The 18,169-nt window shown below is 41.7% G+C and overlaps 1 protein-coding gene across 2 annotated transcripts in view; it reads left to right on the top strand.

The window, feature by feature from the left end:
* Window positions 1-18,169, top strand: part of gulp1a (GULP PTB domain containing engulfment adaptor 1a) — a 192,949-nt gene that overhangs the window by 142,730 nt on the left and 32,050 nt on the right. For both annotated transcript variants that reach the window (XM_080753116.1, XM_080753115.1), the window contains exon 4: window positions 9,146-9,207. In XM_080753116.1, the coding sequence (XP_080609242.1) occupies window positions 9,146-9,207 (62 nt within the window). The remainder of the gene's footprint in view (window positions 1-9,145; window positions 9,208-18,169) is intronic.

Here is an 18,169-nt window from a genome sequence, read left to right as displayed (position 1 = left end):
TTCTGGGGGGTCCCTGGAACTAAATATTTTGAGATGTGGGTCCGTGGCCAAATACATATCATTTTGGGGGTCCTTCACATGAAAAAGTTTGAGCACCACTGACATAGGGGAAAAAAATACCTCCTTGTACAGTGTTTTTGAAATCTCCTACAAATAACTAACGAGAGTGATCAACTATAAGTTAAATAGACTGGATCCCGATCGCACCCAAATTCATAATTCTGTTCAGTGACACATGACATAATTTTCGATATTTGCCCTCAATGCAACCTCAGGGCAAATAATGATGGCTGTTTTTGTTGTTGGCTGTTTTTGTTGTTGTCTTTTTTTTTTTTTTACCTTTTTCCCTCTTACACCAGTTGTCGGCATAAAGTATTTAGAATCATTTCCCAAACGTCATCGGATCTGCGTGCCATGTCATATTTCCAAATAAATATGCCAAACTGACATGAAACCTTTAAACAGTAGGCTGCCTAGTGTAATTAAAGTAATTATGTTTGTGCGATCCCTGCCCCAGCATTCCTTCTGCTGAGCTGATCTATCTGCGGCTCATGTGTGGTGAGCCAAACCTCTGAGTGGCCTGTAGTCAGGGGTGTCGCACCAAATTCTGGGCCCTGGGTGCAAGCATTCACTGCGGGCCCCCCATGAATGTTCTTCATAGGGGGAGGCTGTTTAACCCGTTTAGACTGGGAACGCATTATTTTGTGCTAGCTTTAACTATTGAAAAATAGCAGATATACAAGCTCAAAGCGCGGCACCGAGTGCCGCGCTGCGAGCTTGTAGATCTGCTATTTTTGAAAAAATCGTGAACATCTGTGCATAAGTGTCTTTTAAATCCTTCCAAGGTTTTTTGAAAAACCCAAGTTTCTGTCATTTTCATGTGAAGGACCCCCAAAATGATATGTATTTGGCCACGGACCCCCATCTCAAAATATTTAATTCCAGGGACCCCCCAGAAGCAAAATTTTAGTTAAAAATACATATATTCAAAGATTTGCACACGTTTTCTTTTCACGTGTAAAATAGGAGATCTATAAGCTCGCAGCGCGGCACTTGGGGCCGCGCTGTGAGCTTGTATATCTGCTATTTTTCAATAGCTAAGGCCCCTCCACCTTGGGCCTTTGTAACTCAGTCCTACTTCCCCCCCCCCCCCCCCCCCCTTGTGACGTACGCCCCTGCCTGTAGTGAGCCTTCATGTGAGGAAAGATCTCCTCGCGTGGATACGTACTGTATGTACTGTAGATCCAAAGGCTGATGATAGCATTGCCAATGCAATTTCCTTCAGGCTGTAAAATCTCTCTGAGAGCGAAATACAACATGTGAAAAGCGAGTCAGCATTTTTCTTTTGCCGGTAAAAAAACCCCCCGATGTGAGCGGCTCACAAAACTTTCCATCCATGTCTTTCACTGCAAACCTGTCTAGGGATACGAGAAAAGAAAACATTGGCCCGTGTGGTTGGAAATCCAGGAATCTCCCGGAAATCTCCGGCTCCGGCCCTCTCTCATGTTGATGGCAATGTTAACCGTGCTGACTGAGTGACGACTTGACAACTCTCTCAAGTATTTAATGTAGCAGAATGGATTTTTATTTAATATTTTTTTTTATTTTCTGTGCTTAAACTTAAAGTTCTGACATCAAAAAATGCCTTCCATGTCTCATGCAGGCCCTGACCATTATGTCCGGCTCCCCGTGTGCAGTGTTGATTTCGGCGACTAAAACTATGACGAAAAATGATCGTCGAATACCTTTTTACACTGACGAAAACTGAATAAAAACTAAGCTATGATGACAAAAACTAAGACTAAATATATTGACAATTTCGTCAGCAAATGTACAACTAGACTATAATGTTAGGGAGGGTCTAGTGGAGAAGAGATCCAGTAGAAGAGAATCATTTTATGTTTGCTTGCGCTCTGAAAATAGCAGATCTACAAGCTCACAACGCGTTGTGAGCTTGTAGATCGACTATTTTCAGCATGCAACTAAGTGTAAAATCAGGCATTACGACACCGACAAAATACATTTTTGTCGACTACATTTAGTCGACTAAAATCTTATATTTACTCGACTAAAACTGGTCTAACACTAAAACATGACAGATGACTAAAATATGACTAAAACTACACAGATATTTGCTGTCAAAATCAACACTGCCTGCATGTGAAGACTGAGCTCTTTCAGATGTGCTGTGATATCTGTTAAAACATCAGTCTACCTGATATCCTCCAGCTATGCGTATGGCGCTGGTCCCTCTCAACAAGAAAGGGGTTGATTGCATCAGTGCAGTTCACAAAGCTCTCAGTGCGAAGCACTGCTTTCTGCTCCCTGTCTGCCATTTCAGCGATATGGCGTTTTAACAGTTCTTGCATAGATGTCTTTGACCCTCGCCATGATTGTGAGCTTGTTCGATAAACCATCAAATATTTTCCGCTGCACAAAATCCTTCTTTAAAGAGGTGGTGCCATAGTTTTGTACTACAAAAAAACGAATCTTCCTCCTAGTATAATCATAATACCTGATCATCATGTTTTAGGGGGGAAAGAATCATGGCACCCCTTCTTTAATGAATTGAGTTAAAGGCTCTCCGTGTTTACTGAGCTATACCTTTTCAACTTGAAAGCGTAACGTACATTTTACCAGAGCTTAGATTTCTGACAACACTGCTCTGTTTTCTCATACAGTATCTTGAGATCACTCATTTGGTTACTTAGACCAGGGGTTTTCAAAGTGGGTGACGGGGCACCCTGGGGTGCCGTGACGGCAGTCCAGGGGTGCCTCAGAATAATTTGATGATATTTGGAATTCAGCAATATCACTACATCAATATATCACTTCACTATGTGGAGACCTGATTTGCACTGTAGATGAGTTATTTTTCCATCTACGGCCAACTCTTCACCAAAAATAGCAGATCTACAAGCTCACAACGCGTCACGTTGTGACGCATTGTGGGCTTTTTGGTGAACCTTCCCCCCAGAATAGGGATACTGGGTTTCAAATGGTTAAATGTCAAGTATAAAGTTATTTTCAGTCAGTTCTGATGGAAACGGATATTTCTCTGTGATCTAGCCTACTGTATCTCGGGAGTCGGGTGGAAAGATGTCCATATTTGCGTCGCTTATGTAAGATTCTAAAAATGAACAGTGTAATTCAGGGGTGCCGTGGATGAAAAAGTTATTTATATGGGGTGCCCTGAGTCAAAAAATGTTTGAAAACCCCTGACTTAGACTGTATCAGCATCATCCTTGAATGGAAGCTTGGTCTAATGTCAATGCATACTTGATGTGCAACAAATAGCGCTCTCGCAGCAAAGAGCTGCTCAACCCTGTCGTTGAATAAGTCAACTTCAGCTTGTTTAGCTGTCACGTTAACCTGGAAGCGAACTTGAATTTGATTGATTGATTGAATACTTTATTAGTCAGAAATTTAAACAGCACTTGTTATAGTGAGTCATTAGGGCTAACAGGATAACACACAAACAGTCCTGGGGACTTTCCGTTGTGGTCCTACCGGTATGTATTGCCCTAGTGTTTTCTAGCATACCTGCAGAAACAATGACGTAGCTTACTATCTTCTGGTACTGTATCATAGCAGTTTAACAGGTACAGAATGTGCTGGGCAAATATGCCCAAGTGCCAACAATATCACACACAGACCACGGCTCTAAACAATGGCAGGTGCACCATGTGATACTGTACATGTTGTAGTTCTGTCTCTCAAATTCTGATAATAAAAAGCTCAAAAGTTGTATTGAAACACAGTTGCTGAATATACAGTATGTTGGTCTTTGTATTATGGATATTATCATGTGAAAGGTTAGACCCAAACTGCTAATAAATAAACAAAAACAAATCCTTGTTGACGGGCGACTGAAAAGAACCAGCAGGAAAAGTGAGAGGCTTTCAGGACCAGGAAGAAGACGTTTTTACTTTCTAAAAATCTGTATGGGGGGGGGGGGGGGGGGGGGGCTAGAGGGGGCTACTATAAAACTGTACGTATCTTCAGCCTCACAAAAACCCTATTCGATCACCTACAGTACTCAGATTTGGAGCTGAAAACTATCAATGATCTGCTCTGTTCAGTTATCAATACCCTAAGCCAGAGAATCTTGTTTGTCGTATGTATTATTCATTATTGTTTGTCACCAAAATTAATGAGCCCCTGCTCTAAAAAAGCCAGCTCCCCCATAGCCCCCCCAGGCACAATTCTCTGGAGCCGCCGCTGGGTGGGACATACACACAAACAGACAGGACATACCGGTACTGTACGTACAAAGCCAGATGTGGGAGCATTTAGCACCACTCCAAAAACAGACAGTACCAATACCCACCCCCTGAGTTTGCACAGGCAAAGTAAATCAATAAATAAAATAAGACAATGGAAAAGGCAGCTAATGGCCTTTTCTGTCAGGGGTAAAGCTACAATGAAGGCATGACCTGCGTAACTTCATCACAGAGCTCTCTTACTGCACAGGCTCATACTTATGCAATGAGATGCAGGCCCTATATTATCCCCTCCATACACTGTACTGTAGTGTGACAGGGGGGAACGAAGCAGTGAGACTTCCCAGCTGTCACCTCAGTTATTCTACATCTGTCTTCATTCTCAACACAGCGTCGCTGCTCCACCGCTCACTGACTTGACCTTCCAATCTGGGCTCGTCCTCGCGCACAGACAGTTCTATCCTCCTCTTTCGTTGTGACCTCTTGGGTCACACTCCATTCTTTACTTGCACCAGCAGAGTAGGGTGATGATACACTAGCTGTCTGTATGTACAGTATGTGGGTATGTACTGTACTGTTTCTTTTCACTGTACACAACAGTACATTATTTTTCTCTTTTTATACTTCTCTGTAACTTTGTAACCTTAAACTGCTGTGCTGCCCCTGGGCGACTGATTTTCCCCCTTGGGATAATAAAGGTATCTACAGTATCTATCTGTATGTGGCTGACAGTACAAAGGCTGGGCCTTTAGCCAATGCGGGTGCAGCGTTCTCTGTGACGTCACCGCCAACCAACAAGTGTGACCTGAAATAACACGGCGCAAGTTGGCACCTCGACAGAGTGCCAACTTGCCCACATACATACATACAGTACATACATACCCACAGACAGCTATCATCCCCCTACTTGCGCGCTCTGCTGGTCGCTATTGTCGTATTCTTCGGAAAGTGGTGTGAATTACCACCCATATTTGGCTATGAGTGCACAAGGAGCGAGTTGGCACCTCGACAGAGCACAGTCTAGTCACTTGCACTTCATTGAGGTTTATACCTATAGAGCAGGGGTCCTCAACAGTGGGTCTGGGACCCCTAGGGGGTCCTCAGAGTTACTAAAGAGGGTCCTCCAAATCTTTGAGTGATAGAAAGTTTTTTTTCTACTTTTTTCTATTAACCACTTGAACCCTAGTGCCAATATTCGAAGAACTTAAGCCAAAAATAGAAGATCTACAAGCTCACAACGCCTCGCGCTGCGGCGGAAAAAGAGCAGACTAAGCACAGTGAGTGAAAGGTCAAGTTTTATAAGTATTGACAGTGGTTAAACATCTGAAAACACAAATTGACATGAATCCAAAATATACTGATGATTAGGCTGTCAAACTATGAAACTATATGGAATCTATGAAAAGGTTGTGGGGGGTCCCTCTCTCAATTAAGGGGTCCCTGGCCTGAAAACATTGAAGACCCCTGCTATAGAGCAATGTGCCCCTCCCTAATCAGAACCGCCAGACGTCCGTTAAAGACCTCTCTGTGTCTTAACGCTAGCTGTGCTGCCACACCCTCCCCTCTTCTCCGTCCCATCTGTCATTACTCAATAGTTAGGATTTACAGTTGCTTAGCGCTGTCGTGGAGTGGACGAGGAGATGCATCATACCGCCATCAACCTTGGCCCCCGAGAAACCCCCCACCCACCACCTCCTCCCCCACGGGAAATTGATTGTAGTCATTCATTCTTTAGATGAGACTGGTGTGTGTGTGTGTGTGGGTTGGAGGCTGACTCCATCGCAGCGCTGATGGGCAAACCAAACTAGAGAAACTCCACACCAAGCACTATAATTGTGGGCTCGCCTGAAAGGCGAGAACAAAACGTTATCTTCATTATTTATAGAGTGAGTTCCGTCGCGTGAGTTTCGACGCGTGAGTTCCGTCGCGTGAGTTCTGTCGCGTGAGTTTCGTCGCGTGAGTTCCGTCGCGTGAGTTCTGTCGCGTGAGTTCCGTCGCAGACCGTACAAAGGCAGGGCCCTTAGCCAATGAGGTGCAATTGAGTTGTGGAAAATCTGGGAGTGGTGTTAGTTGGAGCATTGGTTGAGCTTCACATGACAGTTAACACGCTGCAGAATATAGTCACGAGCGAGCCCACACTGTTTCGGAGGAACAGTATCTCTAGTTTAATCTTTTCTATTTATATTTATAGTTTTAGTGCTCGGTATTGACAGCACTTCAGGATACAATTCAGATCGAGAAAAAAAAAAGGTAACTGGAGAAAAGCGGATAGATTTTGTGCGACTGCTTGTGTGCGTGCATATTTATTACTCCGTCACCCCCTCCCCCCCACCCTCTTTTATTTCCCATTATCGAAACAAATCACTGGCAGACAATTAGGGAAACGCAGGGCGCCGCATCAGCTGTAATTAGAAGCGACTTTTGAATTTATCAAACCACTTAGTCGACACCATTAACGTAAACAAAGCCATTAGTGCACCTATGAAGAGGGCGTGGTGGAGGTGACTCGCTCCGCTCGTGCCTCCGGTGGAGCCGTGATTATCACAGTCCTCGAAGCACTCGAAAGCCTCAAGGTCACTGTCATGCATCTCTTGTCGAGGGCTTCATTAACACAGCTCTAACTCTTTTGTGAAGCTGGGAATTGTTTTTTTTTCTTCTTTTAGGTCCTTAACACACTTGGGACCAAACAAGAGCTTTCCGAGTTTTGTCAGTTTTTGAAAGGTTTCCCTACTTCCTACTTCCGGTTTTGGCATGATCGTGATCGTGAAATGCATGTTTGACTCCCAGAACAGACTATTAGGTGACACAAGCACTTTAAAGGACAACTTTGTTTTTTTTACAACATGGGTTCATATTTTCATTTGTAATTTGAGAAAAGAAAAGATGAGTGTTAAAATGTTTTCGTTTACTGCTTTCTATTTTTTTAGCGATTTTAGTATTTTGATTTCAGCGGTTGGGGGCATGCGTACAAGTGGCTAAATATGTATTTTTAGACACAATAAGCAGACAATTTATTTGTTACCAATTACATCTGCCCATGAATGATTGCTGTGCATCTTGGGAATGGGCTTATTGTGTCTAAACAGACATATTTAGCCACTTGTACAAATAAAAATTGTTAAAATCACTAAAATGATAGAAAGCAGTAAATGAAAACATTTTAACACTCATCTTTTCTTTTCTCTAATGACTATCTAAAATATGAACCCTTGTTGTGAAAAACCAAAGTTGTCCTTTAAAGTTTAAAGAGCTCTCACTTATTTTCTTTTCAAATATCTGATGCATATGGTTTAAACTTAAAACCATATGCAATCGGATATTTGAATATAATAGACGATCTACAAGCTTGTAGATCAGCTATTTTCAGCAAAAACTCTTTAAAAAAGTTAAACCTTTGGAATATTTTTGGAAACATTTTAACAACACAAATCTGGTACGGGGGTCCCTGGCACAAAATATTTTCAGATGGGGTTCCACAGGACAAATACATATTAATACCGGTGCTTGACATGAAAATGATTGAAAACCACTGGTTTTCACAACATTTAAGAACTAGGAAGCAAGCCCAAACTAGAGGCAGTGCTCTTCCGAGCACAGGTCTCCACCAGGCCAGGCATCCTGGTGGTGTTAAAATAGGCCAATGTAAAAAGGGTGGCATTTGTTCTTCGCCAATCTTAGACCTTTCCATGTGAAAATGTGGGGCAGAGGTTCTGAATTGGCATCCAGGGAGTGTGTGTGCTCAGTTTGGCAGCGACCGGGCCAACGCCTCCGGAGATTAGCTGGTAACAAACTTTACGGACGGACGGACGGACGGACGGACGGACACACACACGCACGCACGCACGCACGCACGCACGCACGCACGCACGCACGCACACACACACACACACATGGACGGACGGACGGACGGACGGACGGACGGAGGCGAAAACATACTCTCCCCCATGCCTTCGGCTGGTGGAGACAAAAAGCAACTACACTTTAGGAACAAGTCCCTAAAAAACTATATTTGCAAACGTCTTACTCTTTACAGAAAAGCCCAAAGCCGCTTATGATAAGCAGACATAAGGCAACACTGGCGTGCACTTGTTACTGTTCAACTGAGAGTTATGAGCTCCGATGTGACTGTAGAGTTGCCTTATAAGCTCATCTTGATATTGTGCCTCAGTGCCTCTTCAAAATTGCTGAGCAGTGTTGTGTTCAAGGTTTTGCATTTAGTGTGTGAAAAGTGTAACCCGTAAACAAAACCAGCTGAATATGTTTTGACAGTAGGAAGGAACAGGATCAAATTAATAGTATGTTGCTGTTGGTCTGAGATTTGAGTGATCATGAAGTCCACGGGTGCTAGTTTTACATAGCTAGTTTTCAGTGGTGTAAAGTAACTAACTACATTTACATAAATACCGTACTTTAAGTACAGTTTTTACTGTACTTACGTATTTTTACTTTACTTGAGTATTTCCAATTTCCAATACTTTTACTTCTACATCTCGGATCCTAATATTGTACTTTTAATCCACTACTTGTATTTGAAAACTTTAGTTAGTTACTTTGCTGACATATATTATAATAGGCCTATTATAAAACATACACAAACCACTCTAGCCCTATTTTAGACCTAGGGTGTTTGAAAATAGACAATCTACAAGCTCACAACATAGACAATCTACAGTATAAGTTGTAGATCTGCTCTTTTCAAACATTTTGTACTTTTACTTTTGGTACTTTAAGTGCATTTTGAAGCCAATCATTTCCTACCTTCTTTACTCAAGTACATTTTGAATTCCAGACTTTTACTTGTAATGGAGTACTTCTTCATTGCAGCATTGATACTTTGACTCAAGTACAACATTTGAGTACTTTCTCCACCTCTGCTAGTTTTTGAATGAGACTCTGATATTGTTGCTGCTGTATCGTTTCAGATAAATCATGGATGCACACACCAGAGGCACTGGCCAAGCACTACATAGCCTACAATGTCAAGGTATGTATGGCTCATCTCATTCCCTGTTTCAGCTATCTGTCCAACAAAAAGGCCTGGAGCTTTTAAGGAAAACGACAACAGGGTAGAAAGGGCATAGAAATCCAACAACAATGAAAGAAAGAAAAAAAAGGTGATCTCTCTCCTTGGAGGTTTTATTTTTCTTTCTTTTTTTCCCGCTTTTTGTTAGGTTCATCTCTTGGCCAGAATGCTCCCCAGCATACTGATCAATTGAAACAAATGCATTTATAGGGGTTACAGTCAGGCCAGCCACGCACACATGAAAAGCTGGTTTGTTTCTGCTATTAAAGTACTTTGTATAAACAGCACTTTGTATAAAAAAATTATTGTATTGTGTTAGTGTAGAAATGTCCTTGGCAAGTTTGTGGTGTGGCCTTACATTGAAAGGTTATCACTTCCCAGTCCATTTCATTCTACACAATTTATTGAGCACAGATAGACAGATAGATACTTTATTAATCCCCAAAGAGAAATTCAGGTTCTTTAGGTGAGGTTAGTTAAAAACACGGCACAAAAAGGGCACAACTAAGAGAGGCCCAATATAAAAAATATAGGCCTACTATGAAACATGAGGTGTCACTGGGAGTAATCCTTTGTTATTGCAGCTACTCTTTTTCACATAGCACAGGCCGTTGACTAATGACTACAGTGTGCTAGAGTCCTCGACCTATCCTATTGCAAATAGCCCATACAGTAAGTTCTAAAGATAATATTCTATAATAAGCCTGAAATAAGGTTTGCACTGAAATGGAACCTGCTGCGGACACTGTGTTTCAACAAGTGTTATTATGGGCCCCACTGGAGTTCAGGGCTTTGGCCACTTTAGTCATTATGGTCTATCTATGTAGAAACTTGGAATTGCCACCGTCAGAGGGTAGCACATGTTGGTCTTGTTAACGAGCTTAATTAATGAGCTCCAAGCATGAGTGACCTCAGGTTGGAGTTGACTGCAGTTTTCCTAGTTTCTACCTCACAGTTCAGACTCCAGAGCCACTAACATTCCCTCTGAGCTTCTCTTGTTGCAAACATGATGGAATTTTGTTTTAGTTGAGGTAGAGCAACGTAGTGTGTGGGCAAGCTAGCCTCAGGTTTTGCTGTAACATTTGTACCTTTGTTGACAAAAGGAATGGTATTCTTCTATTTATACAGTATTTCATAACAGATGTTGTCTGTGTTGTTCTTCTGTTCTGGGAAATGTGCTCCCATTGTTGAATTACAAAAACGTCTTGCTTTTTACGGCATTGCGCTGAAGGGACCAAGCTGTCTAGAATAAGGTTTGTCTGATCTCTGTCTGTCTCCTCTGAATCGTTGTCTCCACAAAAGTAGACCAGCCACAGCTCAGTTTACACTTCCATGCCAATCACAGAACCACAAGGTCAAGCTCCTTAGGCAACGTGGGAGCGTGTCGACATTGCAACATACTGTAGCATCTGTCCGACGGTTCATTCTTTTGAAACGGGTGAATGTTAACCTGGTGAAAAGCTAACCTACCGACGGTGAATGTTAACCTCTATGCCTAAACCTAACCCAAACCCTAATTCTAACCTCAGTAACCGTGACGCGGGTGAGTAGCTAACCTGCCGACTCCCTTAGAGAGACTTTGTGCAGTGGAGCGAGGCTAACCACCTCAGGCTTAACGCTTGCAAGACTAAGGAGATGGTGGTGGACTTCCGCACTTCCAAGAGAGTTCCCCCGGTGCCAAGCACCATAAATGGAGATTTGTGGACAACTACAAATTCTTAGGAGTGCACCTGAACAGCTCACGGGACTGGTCGGACGCAAGTGTTTTTTTTGTTTTTGTTTTTAATAACCTGCTGGGGTGGCAACAACAGAGCGGGTGACACCTTTGACCCAAACAGACTGGTGAGGAAAGCGGGCTCTGTCGTTGGTTCCTCTTTGCAGGGGGTGGAGGAAGTTGCCAGAGTGCGAACGGCCAGGAAGCTGGACTCCATCTTGAAGAACCCCTCCCACCCCCTCCACCTTGAGATCTTCAGTTACTGGGGTAAGAGAGGAAATGACCATTTTGCCTACCCAGGATGGAGATGCGAGAGACTAGGAAAGTCTTTTGTACCGGCTGCTCTCAAGCTATACAATGAGACACACAACGGTCACTTGACGAGGACTACCTTCCTAACCTAGGACGACGGTAGCCTTTTTTACTGGAACTACAGTTGTACTGACTCTGACCTCTAAGGACCTTCCAGGGAGGTTGCTCTTGTGCGTCTTGCTGCCCAAACCCTTTTTTTTGTTTGTTATTCTCACACTGACTTTTGGACACTCTGCACTATTAGGTTGTGTTAGTAGTGTTGAGAATTTTGCTTGTGTTTGACATGAGATACTTGTAGCACTACCTAGCATTGACTGTTATGGACACTTTGATTTGGGCACTGTATTGTATTGATAGTTGTGCTTAAGGATTGCCTTTTTTTTATTCTAGCTGGCTGTTTCACTTTGAGTTTTTAGCTGGTCAGCAGGACCAGCTCTTTAAACAGATTACATTGTCCTGAGACATTCAGGGGACCTATTTGCCGATTGGCTGTCCATGTCACATGGTCACCGAGCTCATGATTGGGAGCCAGACCTGTACTGCTGTAATGAAATATTTTGTCCAGCAGGGAGCACCATTCCTTCACACTGAGCCGGTGCCTGTGGCCAGCCTGCTTGTGATAAATGAAACAGAAGAAAAGAGAGGTCTATACTTGAGTAAAAGTACAAAAGTATTGGCATCAAAGTACAAAATGTTTGTATGATTGCTTGTAGATCGGTTATCATTCTTTGATTTTCACAAGTCATTGTTGACATCATCATCCATTTAAGCTTTATAATTAGCTTCATACTAGAGATGTTACCGATCAATCGGCAATGGATCGGATCGGGCCGATCAAAGCGTGATCGGCGATAATTGGTGGTTTAGATCAAAAGGTAAATTCACCGATCCGATCCGATCGGTGCATCCGATCAACCAGCCGTTCAGTATGCCCACTTGAGGCCATTTTGGGGTATTGATTTCCACAGTGCTGAAGGAATAATTAGTTACTGCTATGATAATAAATACATAGTAATGCTGGTAAATAACTATAAGGCAAATATATAAATGAATTCATGAGTGAATTAATTAATTCAAGTTAAAACATTAACATTTAGAAAATATAAATAATATATAAATAATAACTTGATCAGATCGGTGATTGATCGGTATCGGGTGATCAAACTTTTGTGATCGGTGCTCGGTGATCGGTTCCAAAAAACCTGATCGGACCATCCCTACTTCATACTAACATTAACATTATTTTTCTTTCAATTCTAAACGTAGAGATTAGGTTATGAAAGGAAGGTGATTAGGTGATGAAAACTAGCAAAACTATAGCAGCCATTCACTTTAATCAACGCGATGCATCCGATGTAATTGTGATGAGGATGTCAAACAAACGTTAATCACGTCGTATTTAATTATACTTCATCTGTTACAGATGATTGTCCAAATAAACCGTACGTTATTTAAACTGTGAGCCATTTATAGACAATATGCAGTGTTGCCCTGGGCATCGTTGTAGGCTGTAGTAGGTGATGTGTCACACCATCTGCATACCATCTGCATTAACATATGAACTGAACGAGTATGCAAGTTGTCAATGATTTAACTCTATGACCATGATATGGGCTTTGGTGTGAAGTCATGAAAATATCGTACCCTACACAATTTACAAAAGCAACACAAAGTACATTCATTGATGAGCTGCTTCTTCCTGTCATCTGATCAGTGTCCACACAGTAGATTAATTCGAGTTGCATTTTAATATCAAATGAAACAGAGCAAAAACGATGTGCTGAATGAACCAATGCGAGTCTTTGAGAATTACAGTTAGTATCTTCACCAATAATGAGCACATTTCTAGAGACACGGTAACACATTCATTGTACTAAATGACAAGAAAGCATATATTTAGAACGATATGTAGCAGTGAAATACCACAAGATTTTGGAAAATGCCTACAATCAATACACTTATTTGAACACCTTGGTTACATTAAGTTCTGCATAATGCGTACTTTCTGCTTTTGGTGCATTTTAATACAAATACTTTTTATACTTGTACTCAAGTATCCTACATTTTGAATACAAGACTTCCACTGACATTGCAGTATTGCATGATACTTAAGTAAAGAATGCGAGTACTTTTCCCACTACTGCCTAATAAGCATGCTAGTTTTAGTACAATCAGACATCACAGATAGATTTATAGAGTAATAGGCTCTAAGGCAACTGCAAACTTAGCAGGAGTCCTCCAGGCTATGGGGGAAAGTAGCTGTTGGAAAAAGTACTCAAATGTTTTACACTTGTTTTTTTAAAAGTATCTTAAAAGTATCAATACTGCACTGTAGATGTACTCAGTTATAAGTAAAAGTCACACACACACACACACACACACACACACACACACACACACACACACACACACACACACACACACACACACACATACACGGGGGGGGGGAGTGACAAAATTCATAGATCTAGAACACAGACTTCATAGATATAGAACACAGAATATGTACAGTACAGTGAGGTACAGTATACAGTACAGTAAAGTACAGTAAGGTAATACGCAGTTATTACTGTTGTTTGAGCACGCCCGGGTTTTTTCAAAACTTTTTTTTTCCAAAAAACTTTTTTTTCCAAAACTTTTTTTTTTTTCAAAAAACATTTTTTTTTTTTTCCAAAAAACTTTTTTTTTTCCATCTGACCAGCTTATATATTGACTGTGTCAATTCTTGTTTTTTGACAGTTTATGTATATGTATATTATTCGTTCCCTTTCTTTGATGTACCTTGCTCTTTACTGTACTCTGTTCTTTCCATACTTCTCTGTAACTTTGTAAATATCCTTATACTGCTGTGCTGCCTCTGGGCAACTGATTTTCCCCCTTGGGATAATAATGGTATCTATCTATCTTAGAGGAAATGATGGGACGTAGAAATAGCGATTTCCCCAGGCAATGTTATTGTTAGCACACACTGCTTTCGTTGTTAACACGTTAGCACATTAAACGTTAGCCGTTTGTATGCTAATTTACTGTAAAAGGATGATAGAAAGAAATTCCCCCACCACAGTAAGACTGAAGACATGTTTTCAGTTGGTGATTGATTCAAGGTGATTAGAAAAATCAAACCTCGGTTCGAAGTGGAGCGGTGAATCTGAGCAGCTTTACCCTGTGTGTGTTGCTAAATGCCTAAACTGTAAACTGTAAACTGTGCCTGTGAGTGAGTGGTGAGTGTGCCTGGCCTGCACAAAACAGCGCCCCTCCTTTAACTAGTGTGTTGTGTGTGGCCACTCAAGGTATTGCCAGGCTACGGACACGGCCAGCCAGCCAGCCAGCCAGCCACCCAGCCACCCAGCCACCCACCCACGGACATACCCACGGACATACCTGTCTATTGGGAGCGCTTTCACCACTCCAAAAAAATAAGCTAATGTAACTGTCTGAAGGCCGTTTCAGTTGGAGGCTGCTATCAGTGTCTGTCTCGTTTTTGTTGTTGTATTTTTTATGAGTTGAAAACTAAGCCCATGACTCATTCACTTCACCTCAACATGATTTGGAACATGAGAAAAGGCTTTTTGACCGGACCAGAAACATGGCCGGATGCAAAACCACAGCATCGTTGTTTAGTCTCCCTCAGATCCTCCTCACACAAGATCTCTAAGACAGGAAGGAAGCAGTTCCCTTTTTTGCTCCGTTTCATCAAAGTCGAGCCTAGAATTATTGAATGCTTTAACCAGTGAAAAATAGCAGATATACAAGCTCACAGCGCGGCACCGAGTGCCGCGCTGCGAGCTTGTAGATCTGCTATTTTTGAAAAAGTGGTGAAAATGTGTACAAATCTTTGAATATATGTATTTTCAAAGCGAACGTTTGTAACTCAATTTTTGCTTCTGGGTGGTCCCTGGAACGAAATATTTTGAGATGGGGGTCCATGGCCAAATAAATATCATTTTGGGGGTCCTTCACATGAAAAAGTTTGAGAACCACTGACATATCGTAGTAGTCTCTCAAGAACAGACTAACCGAGCTCCATTTAAATGAAAAGGACCTTTTCTTTGACGATGGCTAGCCAGATTGCTGACATGGAAACATAGGTTTTTCAAAAAATCTTAGAAGGATTCAAAAGACACTTATAGAATCGGGTCAAAATTCTAATTTTCACAATTTTTCAAAAATAGCAGATCTACAAGCTCGCAGCGCGGCACTCGGTGCCGCGCTGTGAGCTTGTATATCTGCTATTTTTCAATAGTTAAAGCATAAAATAATGATACACAATAATGTGTACGTGTTCTAAATGGGTTAAGAACATGTCAGCGTGTATAACAGCACCTCGGAGATTGTTGAGCGATTACTAAAAGCTGAAACTACCACATCACATAAGAGTGCTTGGGCTTCACCGTGCACTCAGCTAAGAGGCAATGATGGGGAATGTTGTCAATAAGCCCTTTTGCAAATCCCGCCCCATTCTGCCCTGTTACTATGATAGGACATTTGACCCTGGGCAGATTGTTTTTATAGTGGCAGTGAATGGGATTTTTTTTTCCCTTCATAGCCTCATTACAGCTATATAAAGTACCAAAGGAAAAACATCTAGGTGATATTAATAAAAAGGGAAGACAAAGGTACAGTAGTTACATTGCAAAACAGGGGGTTTACCCGAAAATATATGTTTTAATTTGTTTAATCCCAGTGGGACAGAATCCTCTTTGCAGATTCTTTTATAGTGGTAGTGGATGGGATTTTTTTTCCCTTCATAGCCTCATTACAGCTATATAAAGTACCACAAAAAACACATCTACGTGATATTAATAAAAAGGGAAGAAAAAGGTACAGTAATTACATAGCAAAACAGTAGTTTTCCCCCCGAAAATAAATGTTTTAATTAGTTTAATCCTCTGGATCAGAAAGAGAATAGACCGCGCATTGCATCCTGGGTAGGAAGAGGACAGAACTATAATCCTAACCTCACATAATAGGCTGGCTTTTCGTAATTCTGCCCATTTAAAATATATGTACCCAATCGTGACTCTTAGACCATTGATATGGTCCATGTGAACTAGTTTGTTGAAGCTTATTCATTATGATGAGCGAGATCACGGCCGAGATCGCGGCCGTACCGGGCGATCGCCGTGTCGCGCACTGCGGACAGTTTTGAAAGCCACATTTAACATTCTCCACTGCACAAACTCCACCCCCGATAGCAAAAAGTGAATGTTTTTTTCTGGTTGGCCAGTCAGGGAGTCTCAGGGACCAATCAGAAGGCTGACAAACGGTCTATTCCCGAACTCTTGCTGATGTGACAAGTTGGCGTCTTCCTGAATTGACTGAACTCAGGGCTCATCGCTGAAACGAGAGAGACATGAGAGAGGCGAGGCGCTGAGAGTGTGCGCTGTTTGTCCATCTCATTTAAAGTACTTAGTTTCACTGAAATACATTTACTCAATTGTATGGTATATATAGATGTTTGTATGGTACTGTATAGGCCTATAGAAGAATGCCCTGGATTTGAACACTGGTAGCCCTGTTTGGAGTTTGCATTTTCTCCCAGTGTTTGGCGTGGCTTTCCTCAGGTTACGCCTGTTTCCTCCCACACCAAAAGGCAAGGATGTTACAGTATGTACAGTACATGTACTCCTGCTATTGCCCCTGACTTGTGGAGAAGGTCCCTGGGCGCTGCACTGAGGCTGCTCACTGCTCATAAGTACACAGGATGAGTCAAATGCTATAGGACACATTTCCACAAGTATATTTTATCCTTCACCTTATATAGTATAGTAGTAATATATAGTTCAATTATCATTAAAGGACCCTTTCACACTGAGCTTTGCTACTGTAGGGCCTACAGTCGTCTATCATGTAGGCTATGTTGAAAAGTGATGTTTTCATACGCAGTGCTATAAAAGAGTTAGTTCAACATTTGATAGCCAATCGAATTTGTTTTAGAATCAGCAACAGGTCGACAGTTTTGATTGATTGATTGATTGATTGATTTATTGATTGATTGAATACTTTATTAGACAGGAACAGCACGAGATGCAGTCAGAAATATGGGCTAAAAGGTTAACCATTGTGGTCCTATAAATTCACCAACATTCCAACATAAGAATAACAACAAAATACAATACCATCAACAAATATAAAACACTATACTGTACAGTATGTACAATGAGAAGGAAACTAATTGCAGCAGTGAATGCAATCTCCTTTCTATGGGAAAAGCGAGTTTACCTCCCCTTTTAGGCCTGTTTTGAAGGTAGCCAGTGATCCATTTGGCATTCCACATTTTGTCAGTGTTAATGAAACAAAACAAATTAATTACTTTGGAGTTAACTAGCCTTTTAAAGGACCAAACAGTATCTAGGATCTATTCAAAATTTCAGACACATTAACACACTGTAGACCATTATTTTCTGTGTATGATTACAGTTTCTCCAGTCATAGTTACTGATGTTACCTGCATAACTGTGTCAGTGTCGGCTGGATGATACAGGGCCGTTGATATCGCTCCTCCAGACCGAAAAATACTTTAAAATAACCACCCTTGAAAAGTCCCTCAATAGCAGCTACGCCCACATGTAGCTGGTGACACTTTTGGCATCTCCTGGCAAGAACATGTGAACAACAATGTCCTTCACAGTGAACTCCCAAGGGTTGGGCATAAGGTAGCAGCAAGCAGAATGCAGCTGCCAGAGCCACCTGGATCTCAGGGACCATCAAGTTCTCCTGTGGGAACCAAGAACTCACAGTCAGAAGACCTTTTAGGTCAGGGTGCTGAAGAAGGAGAAGACCAGTGAGCTGGCCAGCCTCTTCTTGCATTATAGCATTATAGATTATAGTGTGTCAAGTAGCTCTCTGAAACCGAGGCCAACCAAGTAGTCGTTGAGTTCCTATTTGTAGTTCTTC

The sequence above is a fragment of the Nannobrachium achirus genome (assembly GCF_963921795.1).
Source record: "Nannobrachium achirus genome assembly, chromosome: 22".
In the NCBI taxonomy this organism is placed as follows: Eukaryota; Metazoa; Chordata; class Actinopteri; order Myctophiformes; family Myctophidae; genus Nannobrachium; species Nannobrachium achirus.
The sequence above is the reverse complement of the archived record's forward strand: the minus strand, read 5'-3'. Positions and strand labels throughout refer to the sequence as shown.